This window comes from Lissotriton vulgaris, chromosome 4_1 (assembly GCF_964263255.1).
Source record: "Lissotriton vulgaris chromosome 4_1, aLisVul1.2, whole genome shotgun sequence".
NCBI lineage: Eukaryota > Metazoa > Chordata > Amphibia > Caudata > Salamandridae > Lissotriton > Lissotriton vulgaris.
In genome coordinates this window covers 336,619,643-336,634,840 of record NC_141691.1, presented here as the reverse complement: position 1 = coordinate 336,634,840, position 15,198 = coordinate 336,619,643, and the positions used below count along the sequence as shown (strand labels likewise).

The 15,198-nt window shown below is 45.2% G+C and overlaps 1 protein-coding gene across 1 annotated transcript in view; it reads right to left on the bottom strand.

Annotated features, from left to right (window-relative positions):
- Positions 1–215: 215 nt before the first annotated feature.
- Positions 216–15,198, bottom strand: part of LOC147718719 (ras-responsive element-binding protein 1-like) — a 48,778-nt gene continuing 33,795 nt past the window's right edge. The window contains 4 exon segments of the mRNA XM_086967230.1: positions 216–1,312; positions 1,314–2,224; positions 2,227–2,851; positions 2,854–3,390. Coding sequence (XP_086823356.1) covers positions 605–1,312; positions 1,314–2,224; positions 2,227–2,851; positions 2,854–3,390 — 2,781 coding nt within the window. The 3' untranslated portion in view covers positions 216–604.

The following is a 15,198-nucleotide window of genomic DNA, read 5'->3' as shown; positions in this document are numbered from 1 at the left end:
TGGTACCGCAGCAGCTCCACCAAGCATACTGAGGCCTTAAGACCGCCGCAACACCATCAGGGATCTCGGATCCCTGGCGGTTGTGGCGGTCTCATGGCGGTCCGACTGCACAAGTTGTTATAGGACAGACAGATTGCTGTACTTATAATTAGGCACTAGATGTTTCTAATGATTGTAATTCAGGTTTTATTTATTTATTTATGTTTTTTTACCGACACAAGATGAACATTTTAATGCTTAAACAAAACGTTCCTCTCTACTAAACCCATTAAAATATTGCTTCTCTTTTAAAAAAATCATTTCTCCTCCAAAAAAAGTAGGATACCAAAAGATTTAATAAAGTAGTAAGGCACTGAGAAAAATCATAGTCTCTTGCATTATTATACTGAAAGGTTGTGGCACAGCCTCTAATCTGCTATACTCTCCAACAGCCAAGGAAATTAATTGATTGCAAAATGGGATCTCCCAAGCACCTTGCTCTCTGGTCTTGTGCTCCATTTTAGGATTTGCTGTGGATAATACTGATTTCATGCAGGTTCAATCAGCTCCCCATTGTTCGGAAGCCCTGTCTGCAAAGGCGACAATGTAATCAACGGGAGATTTCTCACGCATCACTAGCTATCCCAGAATGGAACTCCGCTGCCTCTTTTGAGCCAAGCTTCCCCCATGCGGCTTTGTCTTTTGTGATGTCCGCCGCAGACACTCTCTGCCGGTCAGTGCCCATGTTGACCTCTGTGCTACTTGTTTGAGTGTCTGCTTTCTCCTGTGTACATGAGGAGTCTGTTGCGTTCTCCGTTTGACTTCTTTCTGTTGTTGAATAGTTACTAAGGCTGGGGATGGAGTCACACTCGCTCTCGGAGATGGGGTTTGTCCCACTCTGGATAGACTCGTTTTCGCTGTCTTCCTCAAATCGAGAAAGGCCATCCTCTTTATCGTGGCTCTTTGGATCTTTTAGTTTCTGGTGAATACGTTGATGGCGCACCAGGCTGTGTTTCAAAGTGAAGGTCCGTTCACAAGTCTGACACTTGTATGGTCTTTCACCTGTATGTGAGCGCATGTGCCTTGTCAGATCCTGCAGAGACCAGAAGCGCTTGTTGCACACAGTGCATATTTTCTTCCTTTTGTCTGCCTTCATGGTCCCCTTTGCACCATTCGACTTTAGCTCTTTATCGTCATCACTCTTTTCAGACGTTCGTCGCTCCGAGCTCTCCCCGTCTGAGAAGTTTTCACTTTCCTCGTTCTCCTTCATGGTTGGCTCACAGTCTCCTGACAACTCTTCCACCTTCAGGTCTAATGGGCTTGCTTCTTCTTTTCTTAACTTGACTAGTGCTCCCATCATTCAGGGGTGCATAAGTCTGCACACTTTTGTCTTCATCCTCACTACTCTCTGCATCCTTTTTGCTGTCACTCAAGTGCACCTTTTTGTGTCGACCAAGGGTAGCAGCAAATTTGAAGCACTTGCCACAGAATTCACAAATATTTTTCTTCTCTTTCTAAGTGACGCTCCGTGCACTTTGGTGGTTATCAGCCAGTTTGAAGTCCATCAGCTTGCTGGCAAAATTGAAGTCAAGACTTTTGTTGCTGACTGAGTTCTCCTCTGCTTCATCTTTGCAATCATCCATCTGCTCTCTTGTGCCATCCTTGCCTCTGTCAGGAGAGTTCCTGTTGAGCCTTGACTGGCTTGCCAACAGCTCTGGCACTTCTGGTTGATTGTTGTCAGTGCATGTCAAGTCTAGTAGATAATTCCCAGGAGGAAGGCCCTCCGCATCAGAGTGGCTGTCTGTGCTATCCTGAGATCCATCATCACTTTCGTTAGACTGAGGGAGGAGACCATTTCTTCTTAAGGAGAGGTTGGCAACTCCGTGAATGCGCAAGAGGTGGCGTTCGCAGTTAGATTTGGTAGAAAAGTAGGCCTCGCATTTTGCGCAGGGATAGGGCTTCTGACCTGTGCGAGTGAGCATATGTCGCTGCATGGAGCTTGCCCATGGAAAGACTATAGGGCAGTACGGGCAGGTGATTTTTTGCGGGGAGTTGGAGTAGGAGTTCCTCTTTCCTCTTAGCAGCTTATCTTCTGCTGTTTCCCTTTCGTCCTCACTTGTCCCAATTTGCTCAGCTTCTTCTTTTACATCTTGTGTGGACTGCAGGTAGGGGCTGAACTTGTTAGTGTCTGTGTTTGCCAGCATCTTCTCTATGCTTGCGAACTCACAGCTTGATTCCAAGTCAACGGCTTATTTTTTGTCCCTTTCTTTCTGCCTCTTCTTTTAGGCGCTCCCAGCACAGAGATTTCTGAAGAGGCCTTCTCAGTTACTTTTGAAGGACAGCTCAAGTCAGGGGTGGGCTCACAAGGCTTTGTAACATCTTGTTGCATGGGTGGTACAGGACCCTGTTTTGATTTGGACATCATCTGCTTTTCCAAGACACTTGAACAGCTGGCTGCTGGGGGGCGAGAGTCAGGAATCTCAGTTTTTAGCAAGGCTGGCGCTGAGGAGACAGAAGAAATGATTTGTGCAATTGAAGCCAGAGGAGGCAGTTCTCGGGTTTGGGGAGGCTTTGGTAAAAGAAGAGGTGGCTTGGGCCTTAAAGGACGGAGTATTGAAGAGTTTGAAAGGAGAGCAGGAGATATAACTGGAACAGTCAAATGCAGAGGAGTTTTTATTGGCTTGGAATGTATGAAGGACGTGTGATTGTTGACAGCATTACTTTCACTAAAAGCTAGAGAAGACTGATTACTATTGCAGAGATGGTCAACAGTCTCAGGAGCTTGATCTGATTGATTGACTTCACGCGGAACACTGTCTTTTTCCTTTTTAAGGTTCTTAGGGATGGACAGATCTATTGGCTCCATAGAAGAGATTGATCATGAATTTGAGGAGGGGAAATATACAGGTTCTCTTGTTTCACTTGGGAGAAACCAAGATTCTTGTTCTTTTTGGAGAAGTCTAAGGGTTCATCTAGATCTACGGGAAAGCTGCTTACTGGTTCAAGTTTAATCTGGTAGTGAGACAGAGACCCATGCATAAATCCATTCTGTGAATAAAAGAACTTAGGAGTTGGCTTGCGAACCAGGTAAGTGCTGACCTCTGACAGCGTGGACTCAGGTTGTCTAATGTCCACAGACAGAATGTGTTTCTCGATTTCCCGCTCCTGTATATGGAGATGCTGTTTGAGGATGTGGTGAATACAGTTTCGTTTTGCTGAAAATGCTGTGCCGCATTCTTTGCATTCAAAACGTTTCTTCTTCTGTAAGCCACTGTGTGTTCTAAGGTGAATATGAAGCGCTCAATAGTGTTTCAAGTCGTCACCACAGTACTTGCATACAGTGTCCGGAGAGCACATTGCATCAACCAGGTCTGTTGTATTACTTGTGACATATTCAATGTTTTTCTCAATGTGAGGAAAATTAAATTTTGGCCATGTTGTGTTCCCTAGCGCGTACCCCACCGACTCCATGTACCAGCTTAAAGTGCATGTAACTTCCCTCCTGTGCCAGCTATGAAGACGCAAATACATTTGCGTCCACCGTCAACTTGTCCTCTTTCAGAAGCACCATGAATGGATTATATAGTCCGTTCCTAAGTATGCTATGCCACCGTCTTTTTGTAGTACACTTTTCACTTTTTCCTGCTCTAGCCAGAGTAGGCCCTGAATTCCTGCCATCTGAACCTCTTTTGTGGCTCCTGACTCTGCCCAGGCTACCTCTGTACTCGTGAACTCTGTCCTACATTCAGCGCGGCCCCTCGCGCTCAGCTCAAGCCTGCTTTCTGCCAAGACTGACTATAACCTTCGAGTTATCTGTTCCGCTCCCCGAGAATACATTCCTGCCTACTAGATCCTGTAAACATCCTCTCCAGCTGCAGAGCCAAAAGGGCCGACCTGTCTTAATGCAAGTAATTCATAGCCTCTGTTGCCATGCTTCCATGGAAGGCCCCGTGCCCCACGCTTCACATGTAGACACTTAGGCGCTTATACACGCATCCACAGTTAGCATAGAATAGCTTCTGCCCTAGAGACCTTTCCGCCCAGATAGTATAGTTCCTAAACACCAGATATCAGATATGATAGAAGTACAAGTTGATCTGACATGCCAGACTTCTGTCTCTTTCCGTCAGTGTAAATGTCAAGTCCCCTGCACCCCGTCAATCACACGTCATGCAGCTGCGCGCGCATCCAAGCTTCCGATTTCTGCTGACATTGCAACATTCTGTTAGCACCACCCCTTGGTGCCACCCACTTTCGTCACCTATCAGTGACGTTTCTAGCACACACCTCTAGTTCACGCCTAGTTTACGCCTCTTGATGATGTATTGGTACCACGTGTATACTGTTATCTTGTCTTCTCTCAGCTGTTACGCCTCTTACATTGAACCTTATGATGTAAATCAAGTATATAAGCTATGTATTGTCAATAAACGAGAGCGCGCTCATCTATCCCTTCTGACACCCCTGTGGTGGTCAGAACATGATATCCTGATTCCTTTATGAGGAATAAAACCCTTAGAAACTCTAACACCACGGACTCTGTTTTCTTTCCTTCTGATTGAGTTATCATTGATTAAGTACTTACCTGCATAGAAATTAAGAGAGTAAATTAATTATTTACGTCATTTTGGCGCCCGAACAGGGACCCCTCCCCCACCTCACGCGCCGGAAGGTGCGTTGCAATCCGTGTCCCCTGCCATCAGTTAGACGGACTACACGTGTACTGGCAGGATTTCCTGCATCCCCCTCTGACCCACGGAGGTGACGAAGACTGCGATCAGTACCCAGACGAGGCGGTGAGGAGTGCGGAGGATCCCGACCAGAGCCCAGCCGAAAGAAGCAAGGTCCGAGGTGTGAAGAGGCCCACCAGTTTTCCGAAGTTTTCCGAAGTTTTCCGAAGTTCTCCGAAGTTTTCCAAAGTTCCGAGCCGAGTCCAGTCGAGTTTTCCGAGGCCTTCTGTTTCCGTGCTTCCCGGTGAGTACCATTGCTGGGTCGTATCTAGACGGGTTTGGGTACGCAAGTCCGGTCTGCACTGTTTTTAGGCAGTGTATCTGTACTGTTTAGCAGTATATCAAGTCTTCCGAATTTCTGCACTGTTACAGCAGTGTATCCGTACTGTTGAGCAGTACACTTAGTTAGCTATGTCTTTAATGTTTTCATGTGATTAATGTTGTGGTATGAATGTGACTGTTTTACTGTGTAATTATTGTATTTCTTGTATCAACTAGCAACTCGTATCAAGGAATAAAAGACCTAGCGTTCAGCAATAAGTAAGCAGGATGCCGTTCCTCAGCAAGTTAAAACAGATCGGAACTAGGAAAGGGTTACTAGAGGAAGAAATTCCTATCCCCCCTAGGGACACTCCAGGCAATTTTATGTATCAAAAACACGGCATAGATGCCATATTATATCTAGATTTATGGGCCGATTACACCAAGCACCTAGATGAGAGACACAGATGGCCTGTTACCGGAACGTGGGATGCTGAGTGCATCATGAGGGTAGAAGAAGTATTATGGAAAAAGAAAGCTAGGCAATCCCAGAAGGACGCCATAGAATTTTGGCGTAAGGAATCACGTAAGCGTGCTGACAAAGCACTTCGTAGAGAAGACAGACTTAAAGAATCAGATAAAGAACGAGAAACCGAATTAGTTACTGAAGGGATCCGAGTAAAAACAGAACAAATAGACCGTGCCCGAAATAATCTTGTAAACGGTATGTATCTCATAACAGATGGCACATCCGAAACTGAATCAGAGATACCGAAAAACTTACCGACACCATTAGTTCCAACTAAAGTAATGCATAAAACTACTAAAGACATATTCCTGAATTCGTATCTAGAGGATGTAGCACCAGCTTACACCAATCTGCCTGTTCGTGCCCTGCCTACTGACAGGGATGGGGGTGGCACTGCGCCCCCAGATAATGTTCCGCCGGTACCGCGACAGACCTCCCCTGTTCCGCCACCTCCGCCACTTCCTCCACTCAAGACGGATCTAACAAAACCAGTACTACCTAATCTTACTAAACGACAGATTCAAGTCCAGATACAGACTCCGCGGAGAGATAATGCCCAAGCATCCGCCTCAGGAGGTGCGACAACGGGTCTACAGACCCCGCCACCGACACACAGATTGCATTTAAAGGACACACAGAATCCTTTCCAGTCTCCCTACTCACCCCGGCTTGAGGCATTCAAAGATAGGATGTCATTCTGCAGATATGATCCAGTACCCGGAAAGGACGATCTAATGGTATTAGCATCACTGCGCTTAAGATCTGCCACCGATAACTTGCTATGCTGTGTAGGAATGCAGGAAGCTCTCGACAGACTATACAAATTCATACAGACAGGGAAAGACCCCGACAGTGTCAAAGCTGCCATGTATAAACAGAAAGTTGACATTCAAAAACAGATATTACGATTCCTCATTAATTGTGTGATAAGAGAACGAGACAGGCCCGGGACAGATCAAAGTGAGTTAGACGCATTGAACAAGTGGGGCCAAAATATAGCAGACGCAAAACATAACAAGGGGACTTGCATAGCCACTATGTCCCAGAAAATTAGAAAGGCAGTATTAACTGCACATCAGGAAGAAAATGATAAAAATTCCTCCGAGGAGGAAGATGAAGATGAAACATCAGGAAAATCTACAGACATTATAGCATATGTAGGTAGGGGAAACTACCTTAGGAAAGGTGTCCGTCCGGAGAGCAAGAGAGTCCTTTTCTCTGCTTTAACAAATCCGAATTCTTCTGAGCATCAGTTCCAGGAAACTGATAAAAGGCTTCGAGATCGAGTAGGGTACCATGTACTCAATTCTATGGATGAACAGGAACTAGCCCGGTCAGCCGTGTCGTGGGCCGAAAACGCAGACATATATAATGATGACACGTTAGTGCAGACATTCTTGAACCTTTCCCCGGAAGAACAGAAAATAGCAGGTGTATACATGATTCAGCACCTCCTCATCAAGTTCAGAAACCATCATTCTGATCCAAGTCCCTTACATGAAACATTAGAAGCACTACTCATGGATAGATGGAGAGGTTTTAGTACCAAATTAATACAAATAATTCTAGAACAACGACGTAAGTATAACACCTTCCTGAGCTCTGAATATATTCCCGCCCCGCCTCCAGAAAGAAAAATGTACCACATGCAATGCGGTGGTGGCATTGAAAGTCAGAATCCCTTACGAGAAGTACATCCAGTTATGGGTGAGGATCATACTCTGAAACGTGTGTATGTTCACACACCACTAACTAAGTTAGAACTGTTAGAAATGAAGAAATTAGTTCCGTGCCATGATAAAGACCCTGCGGGTTTTCACAGAGAGCTTAAAGACATGTTACTGATGGGAGATTACACGTATGATGATATTATGAAAATGCTAAAGGTACTGTTGCCCACGGGCATTTACGAGAAATTAAAAGAGAAGGATTGGGAAGTGGGAGAGTCAAAGATAGCATGGGCGGAAATAGAAGACGAAGAAAAGAAACGAGTCCCAGGGTTAGGCCTTGGGGATCTGACTAAAGCATTACCAGGTTTAATAGTACAGGTTCTGCCAAGATTATTGACAACTAGAAAGGAAGATTGGGACGCAATCTCGTCCTGTAAACAGAAACAAGATGAAGATACTAGTGACTTTTATTCAAGATTCGAGAAATGTTTCATTATCAATAGTGGCCTAAAAACTAGTAGCGAGTCATATCCACATCTTTTTGTAACAAAATTAGTAGAGAACGCCCTACCACTAGTTAAAAATAGAGTGTACAAGGTTGAAAGTACTTGGCAGGCAAATACGCCATCACAGATGTTACAAATGTTACAATATCACCAGAATAGAATTAGGGAAGAACAAGATCAGGAACAGAAACGTATGAAAGACACGAAAATGAAAATGTTAGTAGCTCAGACCATTCCAGCCGAGGCTCATAGAAAAAGTGGGGCCCAGACCAATCATTCTGCCGCTCCCGTTAAAGGGACATGTAATTATTGCAAGCAGCCAGGTCACTACGTCCATGAATGTCCAGTCCTGAAACATAACATCGAGACAGGTAAAACTAAAGAAAGACCGCGTCCGCCTAGACATGAACAGGGTCAACAACAGACCTCACAGAACGAACAGGCAATGCAGAATACACAGCCTATGCATGATCAGTCCCATACCGTACAGACAGTAGCAGTACCGCAGCCACAGCATGCTCAAACACAGCCCGCTGCCGCAACTAGACAAGTATCACAACAGATGTACCAGTATGCCCAGTCGGCATACCCAGATTATCAGCGTTATACATGAAACAGCCTAGGGAGGGAAAGTGATTTGCCTCTTATTGAAATTCCTGTAGATCAAGAAGGTCCTTATGTACATAGTCACGTATTAGGAAAAGACAGAAAGTTTTTAATTGACACAGGGGCAAGTCGCACTACTATAAGTCATAATGAAGTCCCAGGGGCACCCCTCTCAGGCTCACAGAATGTTTCCCTTGGTTTTTCAGGACAGCCTATTGTAAATGAAGTATCAGAACCAGTACCACTAGCTGTGGGTCCATTATCTCGAGTTACAGATTTGTTACTTACGAAATCATGTCCCGAAAATCTGTTAGGAATTAAAACACTGAAGGCTCTAGGAGCTATAATTTGCTGTTCCCCGGAGGGAGTCAGACTCTTTCTACGGGATTTCAAGGGTCATTATGTTTTACGTGACTTTGATGTCAGATTGAAGAATGTACCAGATCACTTATGGGCAAAAGGCCCAGCAGATGTAGGTTGTATGCATATCACACCATACCGTGTCACACTCAAGACAGGAGTTGTTTTACCCAGAATCAGACAATACAAGTTACCACCCGATGCTGTAGTGGCTTTACTGAAAATTATTGAAGAGCTTATCGCCCAGGGAGTGGTCGTAGAGACCGACTCCAATATCTGTAATTCACCCATCATTCCAATTCTTAAACGTACAGACCGCAATGCACCGCCAGTATATCGGCTGGTGATTGATCTTCGAGAACTGAACAAATGCATTGTACCACAGTATCCTGTGGTCCCCGATATCTCCTCCCTGTTAACTGCCATTGATTCAGAAGCAACGTTCTTTACTGTAATCGACCTCAAGAACGCCTTCTTCAGTGTACCCATTGACCCGGAGAGCCAATATCTCTTCGGATTCAGTTTAAATGGACGAAGTTTCAAATTTTCCCGCGCACCTCAAGGATTTACAGAAAGCCCCAGCATCTATAGTCAAGCACTGAAAAGACAACTAGATTGTATCCAAATGCCAGTTAATACCGCTTTACTACAGTACGTCGATGATCTACTGATCACCGCACGAAGTGAGCCCGAATGTGAACAAGCATCTCTGATAGTTTTGCATTTTCTGGCCGACAAGGGACACAAGGTGTCTCCTTCGAAGCTACAATTCTGTGTTCAGCAAGTTGTGTACTTGGGTCACTTGCTGTCCAAAGTGGGGAGACAGCTCACTCCCGATCGCATTCAGTTAATTGTAAACATGCCCCGACCCCAGTCACAAAAAGAAGTGCGGGCCTTCATAGGCCTCACCTCGTACTGCAGACAATGGATTCCTCAATATGCATTTCTAGCTAAACCACTCATCCAGTTAACAACACAGGAGGCAGCAACTTCGACTGTCCTCCCTTGGACTCAGGAACACACACAAGCCTTTGAGGAATTGAAGAAAGCTTTATGCCAAGCACCAGTTTTAGCGACACCATGTTACAGCAAACCGTTTACACTTTTTGTTACAGAACGTGACGGTACAGCATTGTCTGTCCTCACTCAAGATCAAGCAGGTTCACATAAGCCTTGCGCTTATTTTTCAAGCACATTGGATTCAGTAGCACAGGCACTCCCTGCATGCTTAAAGTCAGTAGCAGCAACAGCGTTAGCAATCAGACAAAGTGACTCAATTGTTTTAGGTCATCAGTTAACAGTACAAGTTCCACATTCTGTAGAGGTTCTGTTAAACAGAACCCAGACTCAACACTTGACTATAGCACGACTGACAGGTTACGAATTGACATTATTCCAGCCACACATAGAAATCAGACGCTGCAGTATCTTGAATCCAGCAACATTGTTACCTACAGTTATGACAGATCCAGCTCCACATGATTGTATAGAGATTATTAATGCAGTAACAAAGCCCAGACGAGATTTAACAGATGTTCCATTGACAAATCCAGACCTGACACTTTATGTGGATGGTTCATGCATGAGAACAAGTACAGGAGAGTTAGTGGCCGCGTATGCCGTGACCACTGAAACTGAAGTTAAAGAAACACATCGTATTGATACATTGTCTGCCCAAGCAGCAGAGCTCATCGCTCTGACCCAAGCCTGTATTCTAGCGAAGAACAGAAATGTTAACATATACACAGATTCCCGTTATGCGTTCGGAGTCGTACACGACTTCGGCATGCTCTGGCAAGAACGAGGTTTTCTGACCTCTCATGGTACAAAGATACAGCATGGTCCTCTCATTCAAGCACTGCTAGAAGCAATTCATCTGCCTTCAGCCATATCAGTCATGAAGTGTAAAGCACATACTAAAGCCACAGATTCTGTTTCCCAGGGTAACGACCTGGCAGATCAGACAGCAAAACATACAGCACTGACCGACACTCAGACAACTGACACCACAAAAACAACAGATCCGACAATCTGTATGACAGTCAGAGATCCCACACTAGATGTTATTGACATTCAGACACATGCTACTGCAGACGAAATAAAGAAATGGATCGAACTAGGAGGGATCCAGACAGATCAAGGTTGGATGACGAAGGGAAAATCTACATGGTTTCTCCCTGACTCTATGGTTCAAGTCATGATAAATACAGCACATAGTCCTGCACATCTAGGAGAGAAAGCAATGCTAGACAGTTTGCAAAATCTCTGGAACAATAAACACTTACGAGCAGCAGCAAAACAGAAAGTGCGTACTTGCATGATCTGTTGTCAGTTCAATCCAGGTAAAAGCGTCCCTGTAGAGCAAGGTGGATTTCATCCTCCCGATCACCCTTTTGAAGTCCTCCAGATGGATTATATCCAGATGGACCGTTGTCGAGGATTTAAATATGTTCTCGTAGTTGTCTGTGCTCTGTCCCGCTGGACCGAAGCATACCCAGTCCCAGATTACACTGCTCCGACCACTGCCAAACAGTTGGTTCGTGAATTTTTCCCACGATACGGCATGCCTCGTGTCGTGTACTCAGATAACGGTCAGCCATTCTCATCCGAATTAATGAAACAAGTTTCCTTGTTACTGGGCTACCAGTGGAAGTTCCATTGTGTCCGACACCCAGAAGCCGCAGGCCTTGTTGAGAGGCATAATCAGACATTAAAGATCCGCCTTGCCAAAATATGTCAGGAAAAAGGAGTCGACTGGATAGTCGCCCTGCCAGGGGCACTATTCTATATGAGAATGGTCGCCCATTCGAGATCAGGGCTATCTCCGTACGAAGTGGTCTTTGGCAGACCACCGAATATGTGGGGGACGCCCATTCCTAAAAAAATAACCGATGTTGATTCTAATATGTTGACAGATTACCTTGCCTCCTTGATGTCTGCACTCCAATCATGTCGTTCACAGGTTGCCGCAGCCTTCCCTGACAACACCGATGTGAAGGAGCATGACGTCCGCCCCGGAGATGTTGTGCTAGTCCGAAACTTCGACAGGAAAAGTCCGTTGGAGCCCCGCTGGAAGTCTCCGAAGACCGTTCTTCTTACAACAAAGACCGCAGTCAAATTGGAAGGCAGAAAGGGGTGGGTCCACCTAAGCCATATCAAAACATTCCCAGGACTGAAACCGGAACAAGACACACCCACCCCCACCAGAGACTGTGATTCCAAAGACTTTACCGAAGTTAAAAGAGAAAAGACTCCTCAAGAACAATACCGTATGAAGTTACGATCTAACAAGTCAGATAGTTTAATTGTTTAAGTCCTCCCCTAGGTGAATCGGTTAAATAGTTTCTGACATGTATCCCCTAGATCGAGTTAGAGAGAGAGAAGAAAAGAAAAGAACATATTGCAAATCACTTCGTAGTCACTGCATAGTGACACTAATAATTATGTTTATTCTAAGTATATTAATAATTGTCGCTAGCATCTTGTTACCTGTATACTATCCTATTTTCAAGCGTGAACAATCTGCTTACAATGTCTCTGCTGAACACACTTTTAGTGAGTTACCTCCTCATGAGCTTTCCTACAGACTTGCGCTGCGCAACAATACATTCATTAGTATGTTACATCATTCTCATCAAACTAACAATGCTACAAATTGCTGGATATGTGGCCGACTCCCTCCCTACCAGAATTACAAGGGAGCGTTGCCTCTCTTTCCGTATCCGTTCACTCACAATGGCTCCTGCGGAGCATGGTTTAAGATAATTAATTCTTTAGATCCCGACATTGCTGTTTTCGATGGGGGTTGGGTTTGGGGAAACCTGAACTTGGTCCTACTAGGCGTCTGTTACCCGGATAAGGAGGGACTGCCCATTAGAATAGGAACTGATCTAGAAAATGAAGTATATGGATTAGGTAATTATACAATTAGCCTTATGATTCTTACTGTCGAATCCGAAGCCGCACCAGTTCTACCTATTATGTCAGTACTGCCAGTCACTGGTGAATTATGTATCAAGAAGAAAGGTTCAGTACACTTAGGTCATAGTAAATGCACTACTGTGGTCGAATTCAGTGATGACGGGAAATCATCTTTCAAAGCTATCAGTCATTCTTACTTTGTTTGTGGTCATACCGCATACATTCGTCTACCTCCAGATTGGGATGGTACCTGTTACATTGCATTCCTTCTGCCACCCGTTTTTCTAGCTCCTTCTGATTACCATAGAAATAGCAATCTAGTAAAGAATAGACCCAGAAGAGATGCCCCCCTTGTCGACTACACAGAAACGGCATGGGAACAGTACACTGATTTTAATAAAGGATTCTTTTTCTTTTTAGGCCCTGTCCAGAATAGTAAATTAATACGCAGATTAACTAGAACACTTGAAGCAGTAGTAAATGAAACTACCTCCGCCTTAGGTAACTTAACAGAAGAGCAGTCCGCTATGCGGGTTGTTGTCCTTCAGAATCGTCTTGTAATTGACGTCATCTTGGCAGATAGAGGTGGAGCCTGTAAGGTCATCGGGTCAAGCTGCTGTGTTTTCATTCCACAAAATGCACCATCTGTATATCAAGCTATCACCCGTCTTCATAAAATTGCAAATCAGATACATCAGACTCCAGGCACCTGGACTTGGTCCGGTTGGTTCTGGACAACGTTAACAGCTTGGGGATGGAAGATCCTATCCTTCCTAGGCATTGGCCTAGTCCTAGTATTCAGTTGCTGCCTATGCCTGCAGTGCGGGCCAGCGATTTGTGGACTGTGTGCCACCTCTTGTATTGAACATTCCAGTTTTCACTCAAAACGTAACCGAAAGAAAGAAGAACAAATGATGTTACAAGAACAGACTGATCGATTCATGAGGATCGATATTTCATGAAGGGTCCGTAGGGAACAAGGAGGGAATGAGGAAAATTAAATTTTGGCCATGTTGTGTTCCCTAGCGCGTACCCCACCGACTCCATGTACCAGCTTAAAGTGCATGTAACTTCCCTCCTGTGCCAGCTATGAAGACGCAAATACATTTGCGTCCACCGTCAACTTGTCCTCTTTCAGAAGCACCATGAATGGATTATATAGTCCGTTCCTAAGTATGCTATGCCACCGTCTTTTTGTAGTACACTTTTCACTTTTTCCTGCTCTAGCCAGAGTAGGCCCTGAATTCCTGCCATCTGAACTAGGCGTGGGCGGAAAATCCGTTCCGCTCGCGGATTTTGCGGATTTTCGGGAAATCCGCAATCCGCGAGATTTGCGAATTTCCCGCAAAATCCGCAAATCCGCGAGCAGCGGATTTTGCTCGCACTGCTCGCACTGTTCGCGTGAGTTCGCGCCCCGCGAATAAGTGCAAAATTGCAGAAATACGATTTTAGCAAAACTGAAAGTAACTACTTACCAGGTTCAAAAGTTCAGGCTCATCATTAGTAGCCATTTCCTGGAGTGCTTCCTGAGGGGCCCCTCCAGAGTTCAGTTGCCAGTTGAAACTAGTATGTGACCCTGCTCTGAACCTCAGAATAGTTACACATATGCCACAAAGGTCCTGAATTACAGCTAAGGGAGACAAGCAGGAGCCAGGCTGGAAGTTAAAATCCATTAATCAGCCCCTAATTCATTATTGTCAGTTGGGGCAGGGCAGGTGTTGTAACTAATTTTGCAACAATGAAAGCACTTAGCAAGTGCCAAAGATCACTAATCAGGGCGCACTAAGGAAGCAGGTGCCAGCTAAAAAAATATTCTGTGACACATGAATCAGCCCCAAATTAATTCAGGTCACTTGAGGCAGGGAAGGTGTGCTTTGCTTTGCCGAAAATAATGTACACTGGACAACCAGAGGGTGTGGTGATGAAACAGAGGGTGGCATGGGTGGGCCAGAGGGTGGCATGAGTAGTCAGAGAGTGGCAGTGGTGACAGAGAGTGGCAGTGATGAAGAAGAGTGTCCCAAACAGGCTGGACACGTAGAAACAACAAGTTCGCGAAACTTGCGACCCGACAGGTAAGTTCGCAATTTGCGAAAGTGTACAAAACCCTCGCGAACTGGCAGAAACACGGGCGAACACAAAAAAAAAAAAAATCCGCAAATTCGCGGGAATTCGCGGATTTTGCGGATTGCGAATCCGCAAATCCGCAAAATTCGCGAACGCGAGATCCGCAAAATTCGCTCATGCTTAATCTGAACCTCTTTTGTGGCTCCTGACTCTGCCCAGGCTACCTCTGTACTCGTGAACTCTGTCCTACATTCAGCGCGGCCCCTCGCGCTCAGCTCAAGCCTGCTTTCTGCCAAGACTGACTATAACCTTCGAGTTATCTGTTCCGCTCCCCGAGAATACATTCCTGCCTACTAGATCCTGTAAACATCCTCTCCAGCTGCAGAGCCAAAAGGGCCGACCTGTCTTAATGCAAGTAATTCATAGCCTCTGTTGCCATGCTTCCATGGAAGGCCCCGTGCCCCACGCTTCACATGTAGACACTTAGGCGCTTATACACGCATCCACAGTTAGCATAGAATAGCTTCTGCCCTAGAGACCTTTCCGCCCAGATAGTATAGTTCCTAAACACC